The sequence below is a fragment of the Mus caroli genome, unplaced genomic scaffold (assembly GCF_978045245.1).
Source record: "Mus caroli unplaced genomic scaffold, Mus_caroli_1 scaffold_13, whole genome shotgun sequence".
In the NCBI taxonomy this organism is placed as follows: Eukaryota; Metazoa; Chordata; class Mammalia; order Rodentia; family Muridae; genus Mus; species Mus caroli.
Window position 1 is genome coordinate 68,000,333 of NW_028227268.1, and position 27,236 is coordinate 68,027,568.

Consider the following 27,236-nt stretch of genomic DNA (forward strand, 5'->3'; position numbering starts at 1 on the left):
CTGGCATCTGTGAGCCACCCGATGTGGGTGCCTGGAGTTGAACCATAGTTCTCTGGAAGGGCAGAAAAACACTCTTAACCGCTAAGATCTCTCTCCAACCCCGTTCCCTTTGTATGACAAGTTATCATGTAGCCCTGCCTGGTCTTAAACCCCCTATATATCTCAGACTGTCCTCCAACTTGTGATCCTCCTGCCTCCACCTCCCCAGAACTGGGATTACAGACGTGTGCCACAACGTCTGGTTTAATTGTTTTCGTTCTTTTCCCTCTCAGCTCTTTCTCATCAGAGGGTCCTGAGGACCATCTGTGGCTCCTGGGGATCTCTCCTGCCCCGGCCTCAGGTACTCCTGGCGTGGAGCGCCGCTGGCACCTGCCCTGGCCCGGCCCCGGCTCGGCCCGGGGCCCCGCGCAGGCCCTGCTCTTCCGGCATTTAAGGCGCGCAGCCGGCGCGGCTGCAGCTCCGGGCGGTTGAGAGTCACAGCCGGCGGGACGCGCGAAGCAGGATGGGCTGCAGGCAAAGCCGGCACAGCCGCGGCAAGCGCGCAGAGAAGGTACCGGGAGCCCGCACACGGAGGTCTGCTTGGGGGGCGCTCGGAGGGACAGCAGAGGACACCAGATGGACAGCAGTCGGGGGGGGGGCAGTCATGGAGATTGGGGTGCGGGGGTGGGGGTGCTCTGTCTCCGCCCGTGTTGAGCCGACCAGGCAACCAGAGCCGAGTTAACACACTCAGTCCCAGACAAACTGCAGCTGACCCTGCTGTCCCCGCGGGGAGGTGACTGGTGTGTCCGTGGCAGGTGGCCTTCAGTGTGGGGCTGTCACTGTGTAGTGGAGGACAGGATTCTTAACCTCTCTGAGCCTTGAGCTAAGGTCTAAGGCCGGCAATCCCTGATAGGTCTACAGCCGGACAGCGCCAGCATCACCTGAGACCTGTTGGAAACCTCAACTCCCTGGTCTGCCCAAGGGCTGCTAGACACAGGCTGCCTCTTAACGAGTTTCGCCTGGGATCACTGCACCCTTTAGAGCCTAGGAAACGGGTCGGGGCTTCCTGCGGGAACTGAGCGGTGCGTGGGCTGCCCTTAGGGTAGCTGGGAGGAGCCAAAGTGGGAGTCGATTTGTAGTCTCCTGCAGCTCTCTCTCCTCCTTCCTGTCCCTCCCGCCCTGGAGCCCTGAAGCTGGGTTAGAGCCCAAGAGACTGACTCAGGTTTCTGCCCCTTGAGGTCTGAAAAACGTCAGGAGGTCAGAACCTAGATTCAGGGCCAAATCCACTGAGGACAGCCGGGGGCCCAGAGAAGGAAACAGGCACTCTAGAGTCCTAGTCGTTTTTCCTGTCTGCCAGGCTCTTCACCCCTTGTGGGGATGGACAGCCCGTGAACTTCATCAGTACCCACTGTGAAAATGATTAATTTTGCAAGGAACTTCAGCTCATTAGTCTTCCTGTTACCTCTGTTTATCTGCCCCTAACTTTGTCAGTGTGTGTGTGTGTGTGTGTGTGTGTGTGTGTGTGTGTGTGTGTTCTCTCTGAACCCTCCCCTGCACTTGGACTAACTTTTCATTGTTTTATTTTTCTCCCCACCCCCACTCTTGGAGACAGGGTCTGGTGTAGCCCAGGCTGTCCTAAAACTTAATGTGTAGCCAAAGCTGGCCTTGCACTACTAATCCACCTGCCTCTCCAGTGCTGGGATTACCAGCCTATCACACCGCAGCAGGCTAGATGTTTTTGTTCAGATTTTTTAGACAAGCTCTCAATATGTAGACTAGGTTGGCCCCAAACTTTCAATTTTACTTAGCCTCCTTAATGTTGAAATTATAGGCCTGGGCTACCATACCTGGCTTCTAGGGGCTTCTTGATAACTGCAAAGCCCTTCACCTTTGCTGCCTCAAACAGCCTCCATGTCAGCCTTGGGCCTGTGTAGCTTCGTTGGGTTCTTTTGCTCACGGTGCCTGTGAGCTGGATAGTGGGCTGCTTTTTGGCTAAGTTCCCACCTGTTCCTAACCCTCCTGGTTGGTGCTTTTTGCTTAATTTCCAATGCAGATGTCAAATCATGAGCACCCGGTATATCTACACAGTCTGCCAATACCCCTGGGAGATAGAACTCTAAAATAGAGGTTCAGGAGGTCACAAGAGTCAGACCACAATAATGACACTCCCTAAATATTTTCACTTCCTGTTCTGTGTCAGGAAGGTCCTGGGAACTAGATTGAGCTGTAGAATGAAGCTTCCCCGCATTACAGGTGTGGCCCCTAAGGCTCAGAGAGGATATGAGAGCCAAATGGTAGGATGACTGCTCAGGGAAGGCTAGGGGGCTGGAGAGGTGGCTTAGTAGTTGAGAGCCTTGGCTGTTCTCCCAGAGGACCCAATTTCAATTTCCAACACCCACATGACAGCTCAAAACTATCTGAAATTTCAGTACCATGAGATCCAACACCTTCTGGCCTCTGTGCAACCAGCATGCATGTGGCAAGCAAAACACACACACACACACACACACACACACACACACACACACATATATATATATATATATATATATATATATATAAATTTTTAATGTTTTTCTTAATTAAAAAAATATGGAAGACTTGCTGGGTATGGTAGCACACAACTTTAATCCCAGAACTCAGGAGGCCAAGGTAGGTGGGTCTTTGTGAGTTTGAGGACAGCCTGGTCTACATATTGAGAACCAGGACAGCCAGGACTACAGAGAGAGAGAAATATATATATGACTGGTTTTCTTCCTTCCATTGACATCTAGCCTTCCCCTTCCCACCCAACCCCCTGCTGTCTGTGCAGAGCATGGAGCAGGTGCCTAGGAATGCAATGAGGGCCAACTGGGAGCCAGGCCAAGATTTAGCCTGGCATGCAGCAGGAGAGCCTCCCCTAACTGAGAGGAAAGCTTCTTGGGTGGGGAAGTTTGGCAGCAGTTCCCCCCAATAAAAGCCAAGGGCTTAAAGGCTTCAGAAAGGCCAGGATGTGAGGCTTGTGCAGAGTGGGGTGACCAGCAGCAGTGAGGGCAGCTGAGCCTTCATAAGAACTCCCCAGGCTTGGAACAGTATCTCAATGTCAATGATCCCCCTAGTACCTCCATTGCACTGGTCCTAGGATCTGATGACCTCTGTGCTCTGTCGCTTGGGTGACCAAACACTCCAGACCTTACTGAGAGGCCTAGCCTAGGGCTAAGTCACTGCTATCTCAGGACAGAACATACTGATATCCTGGAAATAGGGGCTGGGGATGTAGCTCAGTGGGGAGAGACCTGGCTTCCATTCTCCAGCACCACATAAACTGTGCATGCCTCTTATCCCAGAGCTTGGAAGGTGGGGGAGGGTCAGAAGCTCAGGGTCATTGCCCCTGTGAGTTTAAGGCCAGTTAGGCCTACACAGAAAGTTTCAGGCTAGCCAGGGCTACACAGTGAGGCCATTCCCCTACACCCCAATATTGCCTATTTTATTTCATGGCCTATGTACATACATGTTTTTCATGTTTTTTTGTGTATCTAACTGTCTATGTGTCTGTGCGTACACACATGTTCTTCATGTATGGAGGTCAGGGAACAACGTTCAGGAGTTGGTTCTCTCCTTCCTCGAGATCAAACTCTGGTGGTCAGTCTTGTCAAAGGTGCCTTTATCCACTGAGTCATCTCAAATACACATAGTAAAAATGTTTTAAGTAATAGATGCATAAAATGCAGTTTTAAAGAACTTGGAAAATGTGTGTGTTCCCACCCCAGTGGGTTCAGAGCTCCTGGAGTCTGCCTTAGCTCAAAGAGCTCCTGAGTGAGTGACCTGACCAGAGACTTAGCTTCTCTGGCTCGGTGTGAGACAGGCACAGTATTGGCTGCTGTGTTCAGAAAGGTTGAGTCTACTACAGACCTGACTGGCAGGCGATGTGACTTTGAATGGGGCAAAACGAGACAGACTTTCTTTTCAAGACAGGGATAGCTCTGGCTATCCTGGTACTCACTCTATAGACTAGGCTGGCCTCTAATTCAGAGATCTGCCTGCCTCTACCTCCCAAGCACTGGGTTTTAAAGGCGTGCATCACCATTACCCAGCAAGACATAGAACTAAAGTTGCGACTTAAGGGTGTCACTGCCTACGGTTCCCCAGAAGAAACAAAGGAGTTTGTGAGGACAACCAGGACAAATGCTCAATTAGGTGGACGGGTGCAGGGATATACAGCCCAGATCTGGCTTTAGAACCTCTGTTAACAAGGAGTTAAGATCTGTTCTCTGCTGAGCTGGGATGAAGGATCTTGGTCACAGGAAAAAGCTAAAAAGGAGCCATGTTTCCATGTCTTGTATGGAAGTCATTGATAGATAAATAAATAAATAAATAAATAAATAAATAAATAAATAAATAAATAAGGGTAGTGAGTTCTTCATTTCTTTTTTTTTTTAATTCTTTTTCTTTTTTTAAGATTTATTTATTTATATGTAAGTACACTGTAGCTGTCTTCAGACACTCCAGAAGAGGGAGTCAGATCTCGTTACGGATGGTTGTGAGCCACCATGTGGTTGCTGGGATTTGAACTCTGGACCTTCGGAAAAGCAGTCGGGTGCTCTTACCCACTGAGCCATCTCTCGAGTTCTTCATTTCTAGAGGGTTCAAGCAGAAGCCAGAGGCCATCTGAGTAAGGCTAATAGAGGTGATACAAGCCCCAGATGTACAAGTCCCTTTTGGAAATCTGATCACTGCACTTTAATGCCAAGTTTAAAAGTTTAAGAAGGTGGGAAGAAACTTGGAAATCGCTTCTAAGCTCACCAGTAAGAAACAGCCTCAGCAAAATAACAGCGGATGAAATTTTCAAAGGATTAATAAGATAGTTTTGTTTTTAAAGCAAACTTAAGCTGGCCGGTGGTGGCACATGCCTTTGTTCCCAGCACTCTGTGCACGGTCTATCAGGTCCCAGGAGCTGCAGTTACAGGAGATTGTGAGCTGTCCGACAGGAATACTGGGAACTGAACTCCAGTTCTCTGGAAAGCCCGCAAGTGCTCTTAACCACTTAGCTATCTCTGCAGCCCTAAATCTGAGACCATATTGCCTATGGCTAGCTTCTGGTGCTCTACCAGGGGCATTTTCCCATGTGAAACAGTCTGTGGAAACTTTTTTTTTTAAATGGCCGCCTAAGGTCCTGGCCATTGTCTTTCTTGTTTAGCCAGTTCGTGTGTATGCACTGGTTCTTCGTAGCCCTCCACCTTTGCTAGTTATGAACTTCCTGTGTTTTCCTCCTAACCTGGGGCACAGTGACTTTGTCCCTAGATTGGAAAGAGTTGAGTAAGCAGTGATCTCTTGGCTTGAAGGTGGGTAGGGATGAGAGCTTTACTGGATAATTGTGACATGCAGGGGGGTGTCCCAGGCACATCTGACCTTTTTCCTGGGGTTGCCAAAGGCATGCTAGTCGGGGAGCATGAGAAGAGCTGCCTGCCTGATCATGCAGCAGCTGTTGCTGCACCTTCTGCCCCAGCCAGCACGGACACATCACACCAGTGTGCGCATGGTCTCAGTTCCAGCCATCACAGTAGCACTGTCCCTCACATGACCTCTGAGCTCATGTTTTTAACCCAGAAAATAATGCTTCATAGCTCATTCTGGGTGGATCCGTGCAAGCTTCCATACACAGAGTAATCTCAAAGACTCATGAGGTTTAGCCACATTGCTGCGTTGTACAGTTAAACTTTTCAGCCTAGAATCCACTAGAAAACATCCCGGGAATTAGGGCCTGGGGTTGCAACTCATCTCAGAGAGTGCTTACTTAGAGCCCACAGGTCCCTGGGTTCCATCCACAGGACTGCATAGAAATAGATGCGGTGACACATGGGAGGCAGAGGCAGGTGACTCTCGAGTTCGAGGCCAGTCTGGACCACAGAATGAGTTCTAGAACATCCTGTGCTATTCAGAGACACCCTATCTCAAAACAAACAAACATACAAAAAGAGTTCAAAGTTATCTTCAGCTATATAGTGATTTTGAAGGCAGCCTGGGTTATACTGTATAACAACCTGACTCAGGAAAAAAAAATCCCTAAGATCATTGCCTTTGAGACACAACCTTTGGCCTCGTGCCTTCTGAGCTTATACATGTTCTTAATTTTGCTTCTTAAATTTGTGGTTGAACTTACAGGAAGCTAGAATCTTTCCCTAAGAGCCTAACACGCCCCACCCTCATGTAAATGCACCCACATTTGCCTCTGTCAGTGGGTGTAACGCTTGAGCCTGTGCTTCCTGTCAGCTCGTAGATTCTGTAACTACAGTCGAAAATGCCGAAAGTTTAAGTTAACTGCATGGGGGAGCTGTTTGAGCCCAGCCTGTGCACCGTTGGGTGGTAGAGACTACACCTGACATTGTGTTCATAGATCATACAGTGAAAAGAAATTTGCAAACTGCCTGGAAAGAAGCTGTTGGGGTAGCCTCAAAATAACAGTTGCTGAAGCTCGTGGTGGCATACAGCAATGGTCATAGCACTGGGGGGATAGAAGGGGACAAGAAGATCAAGAATTCAATGTCATTTTTACTATATAGCAAGTTGGTGGCTAGCCTGGTCTACATGAGAAACTGTCTCAAGAAAGAAAAGGAAGGAAGGAAGGAAGGAAGGAAGGAAGGAAGGAAGGAAGGAAGGAAGGAGAAGAAAAGAAAGAAAGAAAGAAAGAAAGAAAGAAAGAAAGAAAGAAAGAAAGAAAGAAAGAAAGGAGGGAGGGAGGGAGGGAGGGAGGGAGGGAGGGAGGGAGGGAGGGAGGGAGGGAGGAAGGAAGGAAGGAAAGAAAGAAAGAAAGAAAGAAAGAAAGAAAGAAAGAAAGAAAGAAAGAAAGAAAGAAAGAAAGAAAGAAAGAAAGAAAGAAAGAAAGAGGGCTGGTGAGATGGCTCAGTGGGTAAGAGCACCCGACTGCTCTTCCGAAGGTCCAGAGTTCAAATCCCAGAAACCACATGGTGGCTCACAACCATCCGTAACGAGATCTGGCGCCCTCTTCTGGAGTGTCTGAAGACAGCTACAGTGTACTTACATATAATAAATAAATAAATCTTTTTTTTTTTTTTAAATATTTTTATTACATATTTTCCTCAATTACATTTCCAATACTATCCCAAAAGTCCCCCATAGCGCCCCCCACTTCCCTACCCACCCATTCCCATTCTTTTGGCCCTGGCATTCCCCTATATTGGGGCATATAAAGTTTGCAAGTCCAATGGGCCTCTCTTTCCATTGATGGCCGACTAGGCCATCTTTCGATACATATGCAGCTAGAGACAAGAGCTCCAGGGTTCTGGTTAGTACATCATGTTGTTCCAACAATAGGGTTGCAGATCCCTTTAGCTCCTTGGGTACTTTCTCTAGCTTCTCCATTGGGAGCCCTGTGATACATCCAATAGCTGACTGTGAACCTCCACTCCTGTGTTTGCTAGGCCCCGGCATCGTCTCACAAGAGACAGCTATATTTGGGTCCTTTCAGCAAGATCTTGCTAGTGTATGCAATGGTGTCAGCGTTTAGAAGCTGATTATGGGATGGATCCCTGGATACGGCAGTCTCTAAATGGTCCATCCTTTCATCACAGCTACGAACTTTGTCTCTGTAACTCCTTCCCTGGGTGTTTTGTTCCCAATTCTAAGAAGGTGCACAGTGTCCACACTTTGGTCTTCATTCTTCTTGAGTTTCATGCGTTTAGCAAATTGTATCTTATATCTTGGGTATCCTAAGTTTTGGGCTAATATCCACTTATCAGTGAATACATATTGTGTGAGTTCTTTTGTGATTGTGTTACTTCACTCAAGATGATGCCCTCCAGGTCCATCCATTTGGCTCGGAATTTCATAAATTCCTTCTTTTTAATAGCTGAGTAGTACTCCATTGTGTAAATGTACCATAATTTCTGTATCCATTCCTCTGTTGAGGGACATCTGGGTTCTTTCCAGCTTCTGGCTATTATAAATAGGGCTGCTATGAACATAGTGGAGCATGTGTCCTTTTTACCGGTTGGGACATCTTCTGGATATATGCCCAGGAGAGGTATTGCTGGATCCTCCGGTAGTACTATGTCCAATTTTCTGAGGAACCGCCAGACTGATTTCCAGAGTGGTTGTACAAGCTTGCAATCCCACCAACAATGGAGGAGTGTTCCTCTTTCTCCACATCCTCGCCAGCATCTGCTGTCACCTGAATTTTTGATCTTAGCCATTCTGACTGGTGTGAGGTGGAATCTCAGGGTTGTTTTGATTTGCATTTCCCTGATGATTAAGGATGTTGAACATTTTTTCAGGTGTTTCTCTGCCATTCGGTATTCCTCAGGTGAGAATTCTTTGTTCAGTTCTGAGCCCCATTTTTTAATGGGGTTATTTGACTTTCTGGAGTCCACCTTCTTGAGTTCTTTATATATATTGGATATTAGTCCCTTATCTGATTTAGGATAGGTGAAGATTCTTTCCCAATCTGTTGGTGGTTTTTTTGTCTTATTGATGGTGTCTTTAGCCTTGCAGAAGCTTTGTAGTTTCATGAGGTCCCACTTGTCAATTCTCGATCTTACAGCACAAGCCATTACTGTTCTATTCAGGAATTTTTCCCCTGTGCCCATATCTTCAAGGCTTTTCCCCACTTTCTCCTCTATAAGTTTCAGTGTCTCTGGTTTTATGTGAAGTTCCTTGATCCACTTAGACTTGACCTTAGTACAAGGAGATAGGAATGGATCGATTCACATTCTTCTACATGTTAAAAACCAGTTGTGCCAGCACCATTTGTTGAAAATGCTGTCTTTCTTCCACTGGATGTTTTTAGCTCCCTTGTCGAAGATCAAGTGACCGTAGGTGTGTGGGTTCATTTCTGGGTCTTCAATTCTATTCCATTGGTCTATTTGTCTGTCACTATACCAGTACCATGCAGTTTTTATCACAATTGCTCTGTAGTAGAGCTTTAGGTCCGGCATGGTGATTCCACCAGAGGTTCTTTTATCCTTGAGAAGAGTTTTTGCTATCCTAGGTTTTTTGTTATTCCAGATGAATTTGCAGATTGCACTTTCTAATTCGTTGAAGAATTGATTTGGAATTTTGATGGGGATTGCATTGAATCTGTAGATTGCTTTTGGCAAGATAGCCATTTTTACAATGTTGATCCTGCCAATCCATGAGCATGGGAGATCTTTCCATCTTCTGAGATCTTCTAGAATTTCTTTCTTCAGAGACTTGAAGTTTTTATCATACAGATCTTTCACTTCCTTAGTTAGAGTCACGCCAAGATATTTTATATTATTTGTGACTATTGAGAAGGGTGTTGTTTCCCTAATTTCTTTCTCAGCCTGTTTATTCTTTGTGTAGAGAAAGGCCATTGATTTGTTTGAGTTAATTTTATATCCAGCTACTTCACCGAAGCTGTTTATCAGGCTTAGGAGTTCTCTGGTGGAATTTTTAGGGTCACTTATATATACTATCATATCATCTGCAAAAAGTGATATTTTGACTTCATCTTTTCCAATTTGTATCCCTTTGATCTCCTTTTGTTGTCGAATTGCTCTGGCTAGGACTTCAAGTACAATGTTGAATAGGTATGGAGAAAGTGGACAGCCTTGTCTAGTCCCTGATTTTAGAGGGATTGCTTCAAGCTTCTGACCATTTACTTTGATGTTGGCTACTGGTTTGCTGTAGATTGCTTTTATCATGTTTAGGTATGGGCCTTGAATTCCTGATCTTTCCAAGACTTTTATCATGAATGGGTGTTGGATCTTGTCAAATGCTTTTTCCGCATCTAACGAGATGACCATGTGGTTTTTGTCTTTGAGTTTGTTTATATACTGGATTACGTTGATGGATTTCCGTATATTGAACCATCCCTGCATCCCTGGGATGAAACCTACTTGGTCAGGATGGATGATTGTTTTGATGTGTTCTTGGATTCGGTTAGCAAGAACTTTATTGAGGATTTTTGCATCAATATTCATAAGGGATATTGGTCTGAAGTTTTCTATCTTTGTTGGGTCTTTTTGTGGTTTAGGTATCAGAGTAATTGTGGCTTCATAGAATGAGTTGGGTAGAGTACCTTCTGTTTCTATTTTGTGGAATAGTTTGTGAAGAACTGGGATTAGATCTTCTTTGAAGGTCTGATAGAACTCTGCACTAAACCCATCTGGTCCTGGGCTTTTTTTAGTTGGGAGACTATTAATGACTGCTTCTATTTCTTTGGGGGATATAGGGCTGTTTAGATCATTAACCTGATCTTGATTCAGCTTTGGTACCTGGTATCTGTCTAGGAACTTGTCCATTTCATCCAGGTTCTCCAGTTTTGTTGAGTATAGCCTTTGGTAGAAGGATCTGATGGTGTTTTGGATGTCTTCAGGATCTGTTGTTATGTCTCCTTTTTCATTTTTGATTTTGTTAATTAGGATGCTTTCCCTGTGCCCTCTAGTGAGTCTGGCTAAGGGTTTATCTATCTTGTTGATTTTCTCAAAGAACCAGCTCCTTGATTGGTTGATTCTTTGAATAGTTTTTCTTGTTTCCACTTGGTTGATTTCACCCCTGAGTTTGATTATTTCCTGCCGTCTACTCCTCTTGGGTGAATTTGCTTCCTTTTGTTCTAGTGCTTTTAGGTGTGTTGTCAAGCTGCTAATGTGTGCTCTCTCTAGTTTCCTTTTGGAGGCACTCAGAGCTATAAGTTTTCCTCTTAAAAATGCTTTCATTGCGTCCCATAAGTTTGGGTATGTTGTGGCTTCATTTTCATTGAACTCTAAAAAGTCCTTAATTTCTTTCTTTATTCCTTCCTTGACCAAGGTATCATTGAGAAGAGTGTTGTTCAGTTTCCACGTGAAGGTTGGCTTTCTATTATTTATTTTGTTATTGAAGATCAGCCTTAGTCCATGGTGATCTGATAGGATGCATGGGACAATTTCAATATTTTTATATCTGTTGAGGCCTGTTTTGTGACCAATTATGTGGTCAATTTTGGAGAAGGTACCATGAGGTGCTGAGAAGAAGGTATATCCTTTTGTTTTAGGATAGAATGTTCTGTAGATATCTGCCAGATCCATTTGATTCATAACTTCTGTTAGTTTCACTGTGTCCCTGTTTAGTTTCTGTTTCCATGATCTGTCCATTGGTGAAAGTGGTGTGTTGAAGTCTCCCACTATTATTGTATGAGGTGCAATGTGTGCTTTGAGCTTTACTAAAGTTTCTTTAATGAATGTGGCTGCCTTTGTATTTGGAGCATAGATATTCAGGATTGATAGTTCCTCTTGGAGGATTTTACCTTTGATGAGTATGAAGTGTCCCTCCCTGTCTTTTTTAATGACTTTGGGTTGGAAGTCAATCTTATCAGATATTAGAATGGCTACTCCAGCTTGTTTCTTCATGCCATTTGCTTGGAAAATTGTTTTCCAGCCTTTCATTCTGAGGTAGTGTCTATCCTTTTCTCTGAGATGAGTTTCCTGTAAGCAGCAAAATGTTGGGTCTTGTTTGTGTAGCCAGTTTGTTAGTCTATGTCTTTTTATCGGGGAGTTGAGTCCATTGATATTAAGAGATATTAAGGAAAAGTAATTGTTGTTTCCTGTTATTTTTGATGTTAAAGTTGGCATTTTGTTCTTGTGGCTGTCTTCTTTTAGGTTTGTTGAGGGATTACCTTCTTGTTGTTTCTAGGGCGTGGTTCCTGTCCTTGTATTGGTTTTTTTCTGTTATTATCCTTTGAAGGGCTGGATTCGTGGAGAGATAATGTGTGAATTTGGTTTTGTCGTGGAATACTTTGGTTTCTCCATCTATATTAATTGAGAGTTTGGCTGGGTATAGTAGCCTGGGCTGGAATTTGTGTTCTTTTAGTGTCTGTATAACATCCGTCCAGGATCTTCTGGCTTTCATAGTCTCTGGTGAAAAGTCTGGTGTAATTCTGATAGGCTTGCCTTTATATGTTACTTGGCCTTTTTCTCTTACTGCTTTTAGTATTCTATCTTTATTTAGAGCATTTGTTGCTCTGATTATTATGTGTCGGGAGGTATTTCTTTTCTGGTCCAGTCTATTTGGAGTTCTGTAGGCTTCTTGTATGTTCATGGGCATCTCTTTCTTTAGATTTGGGAAGTTTTCTTCTATAATTTTGTTGAAGATGTTTGCTGGTCCTTTGAGTTGAAAATCTTCATTCTCATCCACTCCTATTATCCGTAGGTTTGGTCTTCTCATTATGTCCTGTATTTCTTGGATGTTTTGAGTTAGGATCTTTTTGCATTTTACATTTTCCTTGATTGTTGTGCCGATGTTCTCTATGGAATCTTCTGCACCTGAGATTCTCTCTTCCATCTCTTGTATTCTGTTGCTGATGCTCGTATCTATGGTTCCAGATTTCTTTCCTAGGGTTTCTATCTCCAGTGTTGCCTCATTTTGGGTTTTCTTTATTGTGTCTACTTCCCTTTTTAGGTCTAGTATGGTTTTGTTCATTTCCATCATCTGTTTGGATGTGTTTTCCTGTTTTTCTGTAAGGACTTCTACCTGTTTGATTATGTTATCATGTTTTTCTTTAAGGATTTGTAACTCTTTAGCAGTGTTCTCCTGCAATTCTTTAAGGGATTTTTGTGCTTCCTCTTTATTGTCTTCTGCCTTTTTATCAGTGTTCTCCTGCATTTCTTTAAGTGTGTTATTAAAGTCCTTATTGAAGTCCTCTATCATCATCAGGAGATATGCTTTTAAATCCGTGTCTAGCTTTTCCGGTGTGTTGGGGTGCCCTGGACTGGGCGAAGTGGGGGTGCTGGGTTCTGTTGATGGTGAGTGGTCTTGGTTCCTGTTAGTAAGATTATTACGTTTACCTTTCGCCATCTGGTAATCTCTGGGGTTAGTTGTTATCGTTGTCACTATTTAAAGATTGGAGCAGAAGCTGTGTTCCACTCACCAGCAGTCCCAAAATCCTGCGGCGGGGGTCGTGGGTAGTTGGCGGGTGTCAGGCAACCCTGCGCTCCCGCTACCCCGGCGCTGATCCAGCCGGATGAGGCCTGTGGTCCTACTCAGGCCGGTTTCTGCTTCCCTAACTAATGCAGTCTCAGGTCCCGCGCAATTGGATTGGAGCAGAAGCTGTGCTCCACTCACCAGAAGTCTTAAGATCCTGTGGCGGGTGTTGTGGGTAGCTGGCGAGTGTCAGCAGACCCTGCGCCCCAGCTGCCCAGGTGCTTTTCTGACCGGAAGAGGGTTGTGGCCCTATGTAGGCCGGATTTCTCTCTCCCCAACCAGAGCAGTCTCAGGTCCCGCGTGATTGGACTGGAGCAGAAGCTGTGTTCCACTCACCAGCAGTCCCAAAATCCTGCGGCGGGGGTCGTGGGTAGCTGGCGGGTGTCAGGCAACCCTGCGCTCCCGCTACCCTGGCGCTGATCCGGCCGGGTGAGGCCTGTGGCCCTACTCAGGCCGGTTTCTGCTTCCCTAACTAATGCAGTCTCAGGTCCCGCGCAATTGGATTGGAGCAGAAGCTGTGTTCCACTCACCAGCAGTCCCAAAATCCTGCGGCGGGGGTCGTGGGTAGCTGGCGGGTGTCAGGAAACCCTGCGCTCCCGCTACCCTGGCGCTGATCCGGCCGGGTGAGGCCTGTGGCCCTACTCAGGCCGGTTTCTGCTTCCCTATCTAATGCAGTCTCAGGTCCCGCGCAATTGGATTGGAGCAGAAGCTGTGTTCCACTCACCAGCAGTCCCAAAATCCTGCGGCGGGGGTCTTGGGTAGCTGGCGGGTGTCAGGCAACCCTGCGCTCCCGCTACCCTGGCGCTGATCCGGCCGGGTGAAAAAAAAGAAAGAAAGAGAAAGAGAAAAAGGGAAAGAAACTAAGCGAAGCCTGTCTTAGAAATGTGGGATCCCGTGCTATAAAGCTGAGCGACCACTGTTCAGACTGATACCTCACAAGGATTTAGCTTTCCATCCTCAAGGTCCCATCCTCAGCACTGAGAGCTGTCTTCCTAGGATTCGTGGAGCACCTCTTAGGACCTGGGATATGGCCCACTCCTCAACTCTTCCCTCTGGGTCCTTGGGCTCCTCCCACTGTTCAGTGAGTGCCTTGGCCACGAGTATATTCCACGGGAGTTTGGCACCATGTTGTCCAGGTTGGTCTAGAACATGAGATGAGCGCCTTGGCTGACGCTCCCAGCTCTGCTTTTTTTAGATGTGTGATAGCAGCCCCATTAGAGAACCATGCCTGTCCTTTATGCTGGCTTCTACATTTTCCAATTGCAACTGCCCTGCCCTGGGCATCCTATAATCTTCTCTGTGTTCCTAATAAAATGACTTCTCCCTGCATGCAGGAACCGGGGAGCACTCTGATAGGAGGTGGCAGTTGTGCTGGCATCCTCTCTTTCTAGGACAGGGGTTCTCAACCTGTGGGTTGTAACCCCTGTGGGTGCAAATAATGTTTTCACAGGAGTCACCTAAGACTGTCAGAAAACAGATATTTACATTACAATTCCTAACAGTAACAAAATTACAGTTATGAAGTAGCAACAAAAATAATTTTTATGGTTGGAGGAGGTCACCTTGACATGAAGAACTATAGTGAAGGGTCAAAGCATGAGGAAGGTTGAGAACCACTGTCCTAGGCGTTTGACTGTCTGTGTACTGTTCTGACCTGGGCTGCTGGGAGGCAGGGTGGTGTGAAGGATTCCAGATAAGCAAGTACCACCCGCATCCTCTACCCCAGAGATACCTCTTCCGTGATGCTTGAACATCCAAGTATGTCACACCTTTAGCCCCTTCCCTGCTCAAAGCAAACACAGGGCAAGATTAACGGTGGATGGGATAACAACTTTATCCCCACCTACAGCATATCAAACCCAGAAGGGCTCTCGGGTTTCCTATGGTCCAATGTCTGCTTCCTAATTTCAGAAACAATGAACCCATTCATCCCAGACTCCTGCCACCGTGCCTCCCTTGCCAAAATGAGCTATGGCCCTGGAAGTCTATCATCCCTAGGTTGTGTTGCTTCTTGTCATGTTATTTGAGTTACAACAATGAGAAAAGTCACCCAAGAAATGGTTGAACCTGGGGTCTCATACAGTCTCTACCATTGAGCCATGCCCCAGGCTTGCTCAAGCCTTTATAAACCAATGTATTCATAAAACATAATTTGACCATTAAAAATAGAAATAAAGGGGCTGGAGAGATGACTCAGTGATTGAAAGCACGTCCTGCTCTTCTGAACTCTCAACTGCCTGTAACTCCAGTTAGATCCAGGAGATCCTGTATCCTCTTCAGGCACCCATGGACACAGGCACACACACACACTTAAAAGTAAAATACATTAGAAAAAAAAAAAAAACAGAGCCAGGCGTGGTGGCGCACGCCTTTGATCCCAGCACTCGAGAGGCAGAGGCAGGCAGATTTCTGAGTTCGAGGCCAGCCTGGACTACAAAGTGAGTTCCAGGACAGCCAGGGCTATACAGAGAAACCCTGTCTCGAAAAAACAAAACAAAACAGAAATAATGTCAGATGTGGTGGCATACACCTTTACTTCCAGCACTTTATACCCAGCAGAAGCAGATAGAAAGTGAGTTTGAGGCAAACCTTGTCTACACAGTGAATTCCAGGTCAGCCAGGATCTATGTCTTAGAAAGGAAGGGAGAAAGTAAGAAGAAAGGAAGGAAGAAAATTGGATATGGCCATTCACACCTGCAATCCTAGCACTTGGGAGGTGTAGGCAGGAGGATCAAGAATGCAAGTTCATCTTCAGCTACACAGCAAGTTCAAGGCCAGCCTGAGATACACGCTACACGAGACCCTGTCTTTAAAACAAAACAAAACAAAAAGATCAAAAAAAAATAGAAGTAAGGGGCAGAAGAAATAGCTCACTGGTAAGAGCACTCTTCCAGAGAACCCAAGTTTGATTCTTGTATGCTGGCTTACAACCATCTGTAACTTCAATTTCAGAGCATTGCTTCAATTTCAGAAGCAGCACAATGCTCTGTGCTGGCCTCTTTAGGCCCCAGATACACCCATGGTGCACAGACATATATGCAAGCAAACATTAATATACATATATTTAAATTTTTATATTATCTATTTTATGTATAAGAATGCTTTGCCTGCATGTGTGTATATGTATGTATATGTTTGCCTGGTGCCCAAAAAGATCAGAAGAGGATTCTGGCTTCTCCAGGAGATGAAGTTACAAATGGTTATGGGCTACCATATGGGTGCTGAGATCAAACCCAGGTCCTCTGAAAGAGCATCAAGTGCTTTAAACCACTGAGCCATTCTTCGGCTCCTAGAAAATAATTTTTAAAGAAACAATCTAGACACCTCACAATAAGTTACCCTGGATATTTCATTTAAGTCACTATTATTAATATATTTGCAGACCAATTAATATGAGATAAATATGCATGATATCTAAGAAATTAAGATATTAGAAACCATACATAATATCCCAGCTCAAATGTGTTTAGGCAGGTATATCATATATAGTGCCATATCCCAGGCTTATCTATGGATCACAGGATTTTACTTTCTTCAGCAAATGCTGACTCCTGTATAACTGGAAAAAAATTCATTGTGTACTAATGTTTAAGTATAAGAAAATGTCAGGGCCCTCAAGTGTGATGTAGCTCAGTGGCAAAGTGCCTGACAATGTACAAGGCTCTGGGCTGAATTCCCAGGGCACCAGGAATGCAAAGGAGGGGGATGGGAAGGGAGGGGAGAGCTGACTGTGTCACTGTGTAGTGAGAGGAGACTTGAGGCAGGCTGAGAGGTCTGCCACAGCTCTGCAGGGCCTGTTCCTGCCCTGTGTCTCAGACACAAAGCAAGAACCTCCTGAGTCTGAGCTCTCGGGTTGAGCTAGACAGCGCGGGTGCTTTCTACCATTCTGAGGGAACTGAGGTCTGGGAGCTCGTGTGATAGCCCAGTGCTGAGTTTAGGGTTTAAACCCAGAGCTTGGTGCATCTAGAACCTCAGCCTTCATCATCGCTTAACTCTACATGGTCTTCGTCTGCGTGGTGCTGCTCTAACTGAATCATGTGTCCATTGTCCATCCCCCTCCCTGTCCCTCTCCCCCGTGTTTGTTTTTTTGTTTCTTTCTTTTCTTTTTTTTTGAGACAGGGTTTCTCTGTGTAGCCCTGGCTGTCCTGGAACTCACTTTGTAGACCAGGCTGGCCTCGAACTCAGAAATCCGCCTGCCTCTGCCTCCCAAGTGCTGGGATTAAAAGCGTGCACCATCACTGCCCGGCTTGGGTTTTGGTTTTTTGTTTTGAGACAGTTTCATTGTGTAGCCCTGGCTGTCCTGGCTTTGAACTCGCAGAGATCCACCTGCCTCTGCCTTCCGAGTGCTGGTATTAAAGAGATGTCTGGCTTGTTGAGTTTCATTTTTAAGATTTATTTTTATAGGTGTATGTCTATATAAGTGAATGCCACATGAGTGCAGGTTCCCATGGAGACCAGAAGAGAGTGTCAGATTCCCTAGTGCTGGAGTTACAGGCCCTTGTGAGCTACTTCATGTGGGTACTGGGAACTGAAATTTGGTCCTCTGGAAGAGCAGCAAGTACTAGCAAGCCTCTCTCCGGCTCTGGGTTGGTCCTATTTTTGTTTTGAACTCTCCATGTAACTTAGGTTGGCCTGGAACCTGCGATTCCCCTGCTTTAGTCTCTTGAGTGCTGGGATTATAGGCCCACAGCACCAATCTGTCAAGGTGCAACCCAATTTGAAATGCCTCCCATGAGGCCTCATATAGCATGAGGTCATAACCAGAGCTTCACAATACTGTTTATTTATTTACTCTGTGTGTGTGTGTGTGTGCACGCGCGCGTGCACGTGTGCATGTACATGTACATGACACACAAGTGCAGGATGGAGGACACTGTATGGCAATCAGTTCTCTTCTTCCATCATATGGGTCCTGGGAATTGAATTCAGGTTGTTAGGTTTGGTAGCAAACTCCTTACCCACTAAGCCATCTCACCTGTCCTACTTTGGCTATTTTAATAAACATCTCATAATCTGTTTGCCAAGAAGACAACCTTTAGGACAACCAGAGAGATGGCCCAGTGGTTAAGAGAACTGACTACTCTTCCAGAGGACATGGGTTCAAGTCCCAGAACCCTCAAGGCAGCTCACAACTGTGTAACTCCAGTCCTAGGGGGATCTGATGCTCTCTTCTGGGCCTCCTCAGGCACCAGGCATACATATGGTATAAGGATAATACATATATCCAGGCAAAACACTCATACATATTAAATAGATAAATAAATAAGTATTTTAATTAAAATTTTTAAAAGATAAATGAGCCTTTGAGGCTGGTGAGGATGTTTAGGGGGTACAGGTGTTTGCCTCCAAGTCTGATGACTCCGAGGACCCCTGGTAGAGAAAAACTGACTCCCCAAAGTTGTCCTATGTTTTCCACACATGCACTGTGGTGTGCGCGCGCGCGTGCACACACACACACACACAAATACAAATGCATGTATTAAAAAAAGAGAGGGACCCCATGCTCTCGGGGCATTTGCTCTGGGGCACACTGGCCATTGTCACTAAGAGCCAGTCATTGGTGCTGAGGGATTCAGTGCCCTTCTACACCCAGAACATGGCTGGATTAGGATGTTGAACTAGAGGATGAACTGTGAGAGAAAGACCAGAATCACTTCCAGACACATCACTTCTGGCCTGTTGGCTTATCTTTAGTAGTTGGTTCAAGACACTCTAGGTCTCTTAGTCTAAGCTGGGGCCTGGCATGGTTTAAAGTCACAGCCACTCCATTCCCCTGCCTCACTGCATGGTCTATGGTAACACCTACACATTTGAAGAAGACATATCTTGAGTGTTTGGTGTGAAACCCTTTTGCCATGTGGGCGTGGCCACATCTCTTCTGGCTGAGACAAGAGATCAGATGTTAAATACAACTACAGCTGAGCATGGTGGTGTTTACCCATAATTCAAGGATTTGAGAGGCAGAGGGAGAGGCAGGAGGATTGTGAGTTTCAGAGTTACAAGAGACAATATCTTTTTTTAAAACATATTCATCTCTCATATATTACATCCAGACTGTAGTCCCCCGCCTCCTCCCAGTCCCTTCTTTCTCTACCCCCTTCCATTTCTCCCCTTCAGAAAAGGGCAGGCTCCCATGCATCTAAAGCAAACATGGCAGATCAGTAAGTTTCAGGAAGAGTAATTAAATCCCTTTGTATTAAGGCTGGGTGAGGCCTTAGAAGGAACCCATTAGGCAGAAAAGGGTCCCAAAGCACGCAAAAGAGTCAGAGACAGCCCCTGCTCCCACTGTTAGGATTCCCACAAGAAAACCAAACTATAAAACTGTAACATCTGTGCAGAGAGCTAGGCCAGTCCCATGCAGGCTGCCTAGTTGTCAGTCTCTGTGACTCCCCAAGCTCCCCCTAATGTTTGGCTGTGGGCCTCTGCATCAGTTTTTATCAGTTGCTCAGTGAAGCCTCTCTGATGGCAATTGGACTACATATCAATCTATGAGTATAGCAAGATGTCATTACTATCATTGGGGATCATTTCATTGACCTTTTTTTTTTTTTTTTTTTTTTTTTTTTGCCAGTCATGTTTGGTTCCATCCTATGTCTCTGGGTTATCTAGCCTCTGGGTCCTGGCTCTCCAGGTAGTGTCAAGCTGGGCCCTTTCTCATGGTGTGGGTCTCAAGGTGGACCAGTCACTGGTTGACAATCCCCACAATTTCTGTGCCACTTTTACCACTGCACATTTTGTAGGCAGGACAGATTGTAGGTTGAAGCTTTTGTAGCTGGATTGGTGTCCCAGTCTCTCCACTGGAAGTCTTGCCTGGTTACAGGAGATGGCTGGCTCAAGCTCTGTATCCCCCTTTGCTAGGAGTCTTAGCTAGGATCGCCCTCATAGATTTCTGGAGAATTCCATTGCATTGGATTTCAAGCTCATCTCCAAGATGCCCCCGAATCCCAGTTGTCTCTCCCAGTACTTTTTTTCCAACTTCTCACTTAACTCCTCCTGTTCCTGTCCCCACTTCTCTACCTACCCCATCCCATCCCATCTGGTCCTCTCTCAGTATCTATTCTATTTCCCCTTCCCAGGGAGAGTCATGCATTCCCCCCTAGAGCCCTCCTTGTAACTTAGTCTCTCTGGGTCTGAAGATTATAAGTATATTTATCCTTTACAGCTAATATCCACTTATCAGTGAGTACACACCATGTTTGTCTTTCTGAGTCTGAGTTACCTCACTCAGGATGATTTTTTTTTTTTTTTTTTTTTGTAGAACTATCCATCCCTTTGCCTACAAATTTCATGATTTTTTTAACAGTTGAGTAATACTCCATTGTATACATGTACCACATCTTCTTTTCTTTTCTTTTCTTTTCTTTTCTTTTCTTTTCTTTTCTTTTCTTTTCTTTTCTTTTCTTTTCTTTTCTTGGTTTTTCGAGACAGGGTTTCTCTGAGTAGCCCTGGCTGTCCTGGAACTCATTCTGTAGACCAGGCTGGCCTTGAACTCAGAAATCCACCTGCCTCTGCTTCCCAAGTGCTGGGATTAAAGGCGTGCACCACCACTCCTGGCAAACCACATTTTCTTTATCTATTCTTCAGTTGAGGGACTTCTAGATTGTTTCCACTTTCTGGTTATTATGAATATTGCTGCTATGAATATAGTTGAGCAAGTGTTCTTGTAGTAGAATGAAGTATCCTTTAGGTATATTCTCAAGGATGGTATAGCTGGGTCTTGAAGTAGATTGATTCTCAATTTTCTGAAAAGCCAGCCTACCAGAAGCAATCCATGGATTCAATGCCATCCCCATCAAAATTCGAACACAATTCCTTACAGACTTTGAAAAAGCAATACTCAGCTTCATATGGAAAAACAAAAAACCCAGGATAGCTAAAACAATTCTGAATAATAAAAGAACTTCTGGAGGTATCACCACCCCTGATTTCAAGTTGTACTACAGAGCAATAGTAATAAAACCAGCATGGCATTGGCCTAAAAACAGACAAGTTGATCAATGGAATCGAAGACCCAGGTGTAAATTTACATACCTATAGATGCCTAATTTTTGACAAAGACGCCAGTTATATGGTGAAGAAAGGAAGCATCTTCAACAAATGGTGCTGGTCTAACTGGATGTCTGCATGTAGAAGAATGTAAATAGATCCATATCTATCACCCTGCACAGAACTCAAGTCCAAGTGGATCAAAGACCTCAACCATAAAACCAGATACACTGAACCTGATAGAAAAGAAAGTGGGGAATAGCCTTGAATGCATTGACTCAGGAGACAACTTTCCAAAGAGAACACCAGTAGTGCAGACACTAAGATCAACAATTAATAAATGTGACCTCAGGAAACAGAAAAGCTTCTATAAGGCAAAGGACACCATCAATAGGCAAAACAGAATGTGAAAAGATCTTTACCAACCTCATATCCAGCAGAGGGCTAGTTTCCAAATATATAAAGACCTCAAGAAACTAGACAGCAACAAACCAAACAATCCAATTAAAAAACAGGGTACAGATCTTAACAGAGAATTCTCAACAGAGGAATTTCAAATGGCTGAGAAGCACTTCAAGAAATGTTCAACATCCTTAGCCATCAGGGAAATGCAAATCAAACTGACTCTGAGATTCCATCTTACATCTGTCAGAATAGCTAAGATCAAAACTACAAGTGACAGCTCATGCTGGCAAGGATGTGGAGCAAGGGGAACACTCCTTCATTACTGGTGGGAGTACAGCCACTTTGGTAATCCATATTTTCCTTTGTTAATCCTACTGATCCATAAGCATGGGAGATCTAACTTCTGATACCTTCTCCAATTTCTTTCTTCAAAAACTTGAAGTTCTTGTCATACAGGTCTTTCCATTGCTTGGTTAGAGTTACACCAAGATTATTTTATATTATTTGTGGCTATTGTGAAGGGTGTTGTTGCCCTGATTTCTTTCTCGGCCTGTTTGTCTTTTGTCTATAGGAAAGCTACTGACTTGTTGTTGTTGTTGTTGTTGTTGTTGTTGTTGTTGTCAGTTAATCTTGTATCCAGCCACTTCACTCAAAGTGTTTATCAGCTAGGAGTTCTCTGGTAGAATTTTTGGGGTCAATTAGGTATATCATTTGCAAAAGTGATACTCTGACTTCTTCCTTTCTGATTTGTATCCCCCCTGATCTCCTTTATCTGTCTTATTGCTCTAGCTAGAACTTCAGGCACTAAAATAGATAAGGAGAGAGTGGACAGCCTTGTCTTGTTCCTGATTTTAGTAGAATTGCTTTTGAGTTTCTCTCCATTTAATTCCATGTTGGCTATTGTCTTGCTGTATATTGCCTTTATTATGTTTAGGCACGTCCTGTTTATCCCGGATTTCTCCAAGATTTTTGTCATGAAGGGATGTTGGATTTTACCAAAGGTGTTTTCAGCATCTAATGAGACCACATCTTTTTTAAAAGTGCATGGGGGCTACAGAGATGATTTGCCAGCTAACAACTGTCAGTAACTCCAGTTCCTGGGGAATAAAATATCTCTTCTGGCCCCCAGAAGCACCCATATGCATGTGGTGCGTGCGTGCACACACATACACACACACACAAATAAATAAAAATAAACATTCTGGGTCTAAAGGCACTTGATGACCTGAGTTCAATCCCTAGGACTCACACAGTGAAGGGAGAGAACTGGCTCCCACAGGCTGACCTCTGGCCTTCACACATGTGTGATAGACACACACGCCCACAGTTGCTAAATAAAGTGTCAAGTGATTTTACGAAACACTTTTGGGGTGTAGATCACTGGTAAAACACTTGTCTGGCATGCTGGGAGATGTTCAGAGGGCTTTTTGGGTCCAGAATAGATAACACGTATGAGATCAGAGGCTTTAATGCACTGACAAAGGCTTGAAAAATTATCTAGAAAGAAAGCCCGCAGGAATTTTCATGCAATGACCGGGCTGTGTTAGTCAGGGGTCAAGGTCACGGATCGTGAGGAAAGTGGTACAGGAAATTCAGATTAAAGCCAACTCAAGCAGCCAGGCCCAGCATTTCTTGTTCCCCCTTCCCAATTTACTCTCAAGCCCTTCCCCCACCCCTGCCTTCTGCCTCAGTTTCCTCCCTAGCTGTGGAAGCAGTGGGGGAAAGCTTAGGCAGATGTATGAGTGTTTTCTCAACATTATCAAGCCGGCTGGCTGTCTTTAACTATACATAGGAAATATACCCAGAATTAATCTTCAAAGTTCTGAAGTTTTGAATCTCTGCCAATGAACCTGCACAATTTGAAACTGACTGCTTCATTATATTGAGTGGCTTCTGTTCATTTGTTCTTGTTGCTTTGAGAGGGTCTCATGTACCCTAGGCTGGCCTCAATCACAATGTGTTATCAAAGTTGGCCTTGAATTTCTGGACTTCCTGTCTCTATTATTGCCCCAGTACTGAGATTACATGTCTGGCTTTAAATGGGTGGCTTTAAAAAAATAAATGTTTATTTTGTTTTCATCTGGGGCATTGGGGGTGGGGGAGATGCTCTCATGCTTATGGGTACCCACAGAGGCCAAAAGAGAGCATCCAATCAATTCCCTGGAATTGTCAAGTGGATGCTAGAAATTGAACCCAGGTTTTCTGGAAGAACAGTCAGTGCTCTTAACCACGTAGCCATCTCTCCAGGATCCCAGGGTAGCTTTTAAACGGAGTAGCGGGAGCCACTGAGAAAGCACAGTAGGTGAAGGTTCTGCTGCTGAGGCTGAAGAACCTGAGCTTGGTTCCCGGAGGTCAAGGAGTAAGAGAAGAAAACCAATTCCACAAGCTGCTTGATCTCCACATATGCACACTCTCACCCACCCACACGCACACAAATAAATTAAAGTGATTTTATTTTAATGACATTAAGTTTGTGTGGCACACTGCACATGTGGAAATCAGACCACAGCCTGCAAGAGTCAGGCCTCTCCTTCCACCATGTGGGTCCCAGGGATCCCACTCAGGTTGTCAGGTTTAGCGTCAGGAGCCTTTACCCGCTGAACCATCTCTGTAGCCCAGTAAATGATGTTTTAAAGTTTAAAGTAAGAGGCTGTGGAAAGGGTTCAATAGATAAAGGTATCTGCCGTGCAATCGTGAGGACCTGAGTCCAGAACCCATGTAAAGACACACTTGGTGGCACACCATCTGTAATCCCATACTCCTTTAGTGAGATGGGAGGCAGGGACAGAAGAAATTCTGGAATCTTGTAGACTAGCCAGCCCAGAGGATGCAGCAGAGATAAGGCCCTGTCTCAAACCAGGTGATAGGTAAGGGCTGACACCTCTGACCTCCATGCAACCCATACACACCAAAAAAAAAAAAAAGATAGGATTTACTTTCCTGTGCATACTCACCTGCACGTGCAGCATGCATAGCTGTCTGTAGAGGCCAGCAGAGAGCATCAGCTCCCCTACAGTGGAGATACAGGAGGACGTGAGCTACCAGGGTTGGGTGTTGGAAACAGAACTCAGGTTCTCTGGAAGAGCAGGGAGGACTCTCAGCCATTGATCCATCTCTCCAGTCCCATGAAGATTCTTTTAAAAGAATATCTGTTGGACTCTGATGGTTTAGGCAGACAAGCTTCAGGGAACTGTAGACAATGAGGGTGTTACCTCAGATAATGCCAGGAAGACAGGGACTCAAGTCCTCCAGGAGCCCCCTTGAATGCACCAAAATATCATTTGCTTAGATGAATTGACCAGAAACCCACTTCTTCTACGAGGGTGAGTCAGATATGTGCATCTATGGGGCTGTAGTGTTTTGATAACATAGCTGTCTAGATGTTGCTGGTCCCATCCCTGACCTGCAGAATCTTTAACTGTGGACTCTTTTGTATGACCAGGCACTAGTGCCTAAGGGGAAAGGAGCTGCCCCGTGGACACACAGGCTGTACTAGGACATCTATCATAGACTCTGTTGTCTGAATCATGCCCTCAGAGTGCAGTGGATCTGCCACACATCTCGGGTGTGAGACAGTGAGACTGGCTGCAAGTGGCCAGCCTGGAGAGATGGGGACTGCTGCTATTTTCTGGTCTCTGTGGGCACACCAGGGACCTGACTCATGGGACCTCAAATCAGGAACTTGAGAGCAAGAGGCAGAAATAACCTGTAGCCTTTAGAACTTGAAGCAGCATGAATTGGGGGGGGGGGTGCTTCATGTAGACCAGTAGAGAGAGGCCAGTCCTGCCCTGCAGAAGGAACACCAACAATAAAAGACCCCTAATACCCTTCTATATAGGCAGTCTTCTGGTAATATATCCGAGCCTAAGGATGACAGGATCTCTGAGACTTGCTATGGCTCAGAGGGCTTCTGCCCTGGCTCATCATCTTTCCCATCAGTCATAGAGGCGGTGGGGTGCTAATCACCCAGTTCCAAGAAGCCCGGGGCTATATGTAGTGGGCTGTTGAGAGACAGTGTGCTTTACCCATCCAATCTCAAGCCTGACCTACTCTTCACTCAGGTGGAAGAGACACAGACAGAACTCCTGGAGGCACTGAACAAAGAAGGAAGGATCCTGGAAGGAAGGCATGAGGAGGCTGGGCAAGGTGAGAATGGGAGAGGCTCCAGGCAGCTCATCATGGGCCTCTCGGATTCAGAGGGGTGATGGGATTTTCCTTGGGGTGTGCCTTTCACATTCTGCCACCATGCTTTGCTTCCCTTTATTTGAGCATCCCTGCCACACCCATTTTTCTTTCCTTTTAAAAGCATCTCCTGGAAGTCTACCCACCGTAGGTGGGGCATATCGGCACACATCTCTAATCCTAGCAGCTGGGAGGTGACAGTGACAGGAGAGTCAGGAATTCAAGGCAAATCTGTGTTACAAAGTGGATCCCAGTCTGGGCTACTCCAAACCATGTCTCAAAAAGGGAGAGAGTCAGGAACTAGAAAACCTGTACAAATGAAATCACTTTTTATCAACCACCTTCAGGCCATACAGTGATGATGCCTAAAAATTATGTCTCGGATGAGCCTGGGAAGATGGTTCAGTGGGTAAAACGCATGTGGTGAAAGTGAGAGGACCCAAGTTCAGATCCCCAGAACCTATGTAAAGAAGGATCACAGTGTGTGTCTATTCTGTTCTCATATGGTGAGATGGGAGGTGGAGGCAGGAGAATCCCCAGAATCTCACTGGCCAACTAACTTACTGTCTGTAATGGTACACAAGATCAACTTACTGTGTGCAGTAGCACACAAGGTCAGCATTGGGTCAGCTTTTGACCTCTGCATATGTCTGTGCTCAATACACACACATACATGTACACAATACACTCACCATATACACATACAAATATAAAAGAAATTATGTCTAGGATAGTCAGGCATAGCTCATGGCCATGTAATCCCATTACACACAAGGCTGAAGGTAAGAGGACAACTGTTAAGTTTGAGGCCAGTCTAGGGCAACATGGTAAGTTAAAAGCCAGCTGAGAGACACAGCAAAAACTGGTCTCAAAAAAAAAAAAAAAATGAAGCAAAGGCTGGAGCAATGGCTCCGCGGTTGAGACTATACACTGCTCTTCCAGAGGACCGGAGCACCCACATCTGGAAGTTTACAACCACCTGTAACTCCAGTTATGAGGACTCTCTTCTGGTTTCCACAGGTATTGCAGTTATGTACATAACACCCCCCCCAGACAGACAGACAGACAGACAGACACACACACACACACACACACACACACACACACACACACACAATTAGGTTTTTAAAAATCAAATAGGAGGGTTTTTTTGGTCACATTAATAGTTTTTAAATAACTTAGAATTGAAATGACCAAATTCATGCATACTTATTTTTCCAGATTGGTAAAACCCACATACAACATTGGTATGTGTGACACTGGTGACATCTAGTGCACTTACAAGCCACTAAATGCATTGTAAATGCGATCATTACTACCACTCAGTGCAAGAACATTCTCCTTACCCCAAAAAGAAACACCCAGCAGTCGTGACTCCTTATCTTCCCACCAGCCTTTGGCAACTGCTAACCTGTTCTCTGATTTCATGGCATCAGACTCATATCAATGACATTAGACAGCCCAGCTTACTTCACCCAACAAGATGCTTCCGTGTTACAACACACATCTGGACTCAATTTCTTTTTTGTGGCTGAGTAATATGACTGAATGGATGTACCACACTTTATTCATCATGGATATTCAAGCTGTCTTTACCTCCAGCCACTGTGAATGGAACCATTAGCCCAAGTACTTACTTCAATTTCACCTCACTTTACATGTAGAAGGAAAATATGGCATTTCTGTATTTAACCTTCAGAGAAACTCCCAAACTCTTTTCCATAGCAACTGTACTACTTCATGCTCTTCCCAATAAGGTGTGAAGGTCCCAG

General features: G+C 45.1%; 1 protein-coding gene across 1 annotated transcript in view; it reads left to right on the forward strand.

Moving 5' to 3' along the window:
* Positions 1 to 423: 423 nt before the first annotated feature.
* Ccdc69 (coiled-coil domain containing 69) overlaps positions 424 to 27,236 on the forward strand; it is a 36,014-nt gene continuing 9,201 nt past the window's right edge. The window contains exons 1-2 of the mRNA XM_021178198.2: positions 424 to 550; positions 25,344 to 25,428. Of these exons, the coding sequence (XP_021033857.1) occupies positions 503 to 550; positions 25,344 to 25,428 (133 nt within the window). The 5' untranslated portion in view covers positions 424 to 502. The remainder of the gene's footprint in view (positions 551 to 25,343; positions 25,429 to 27,236) is intronic.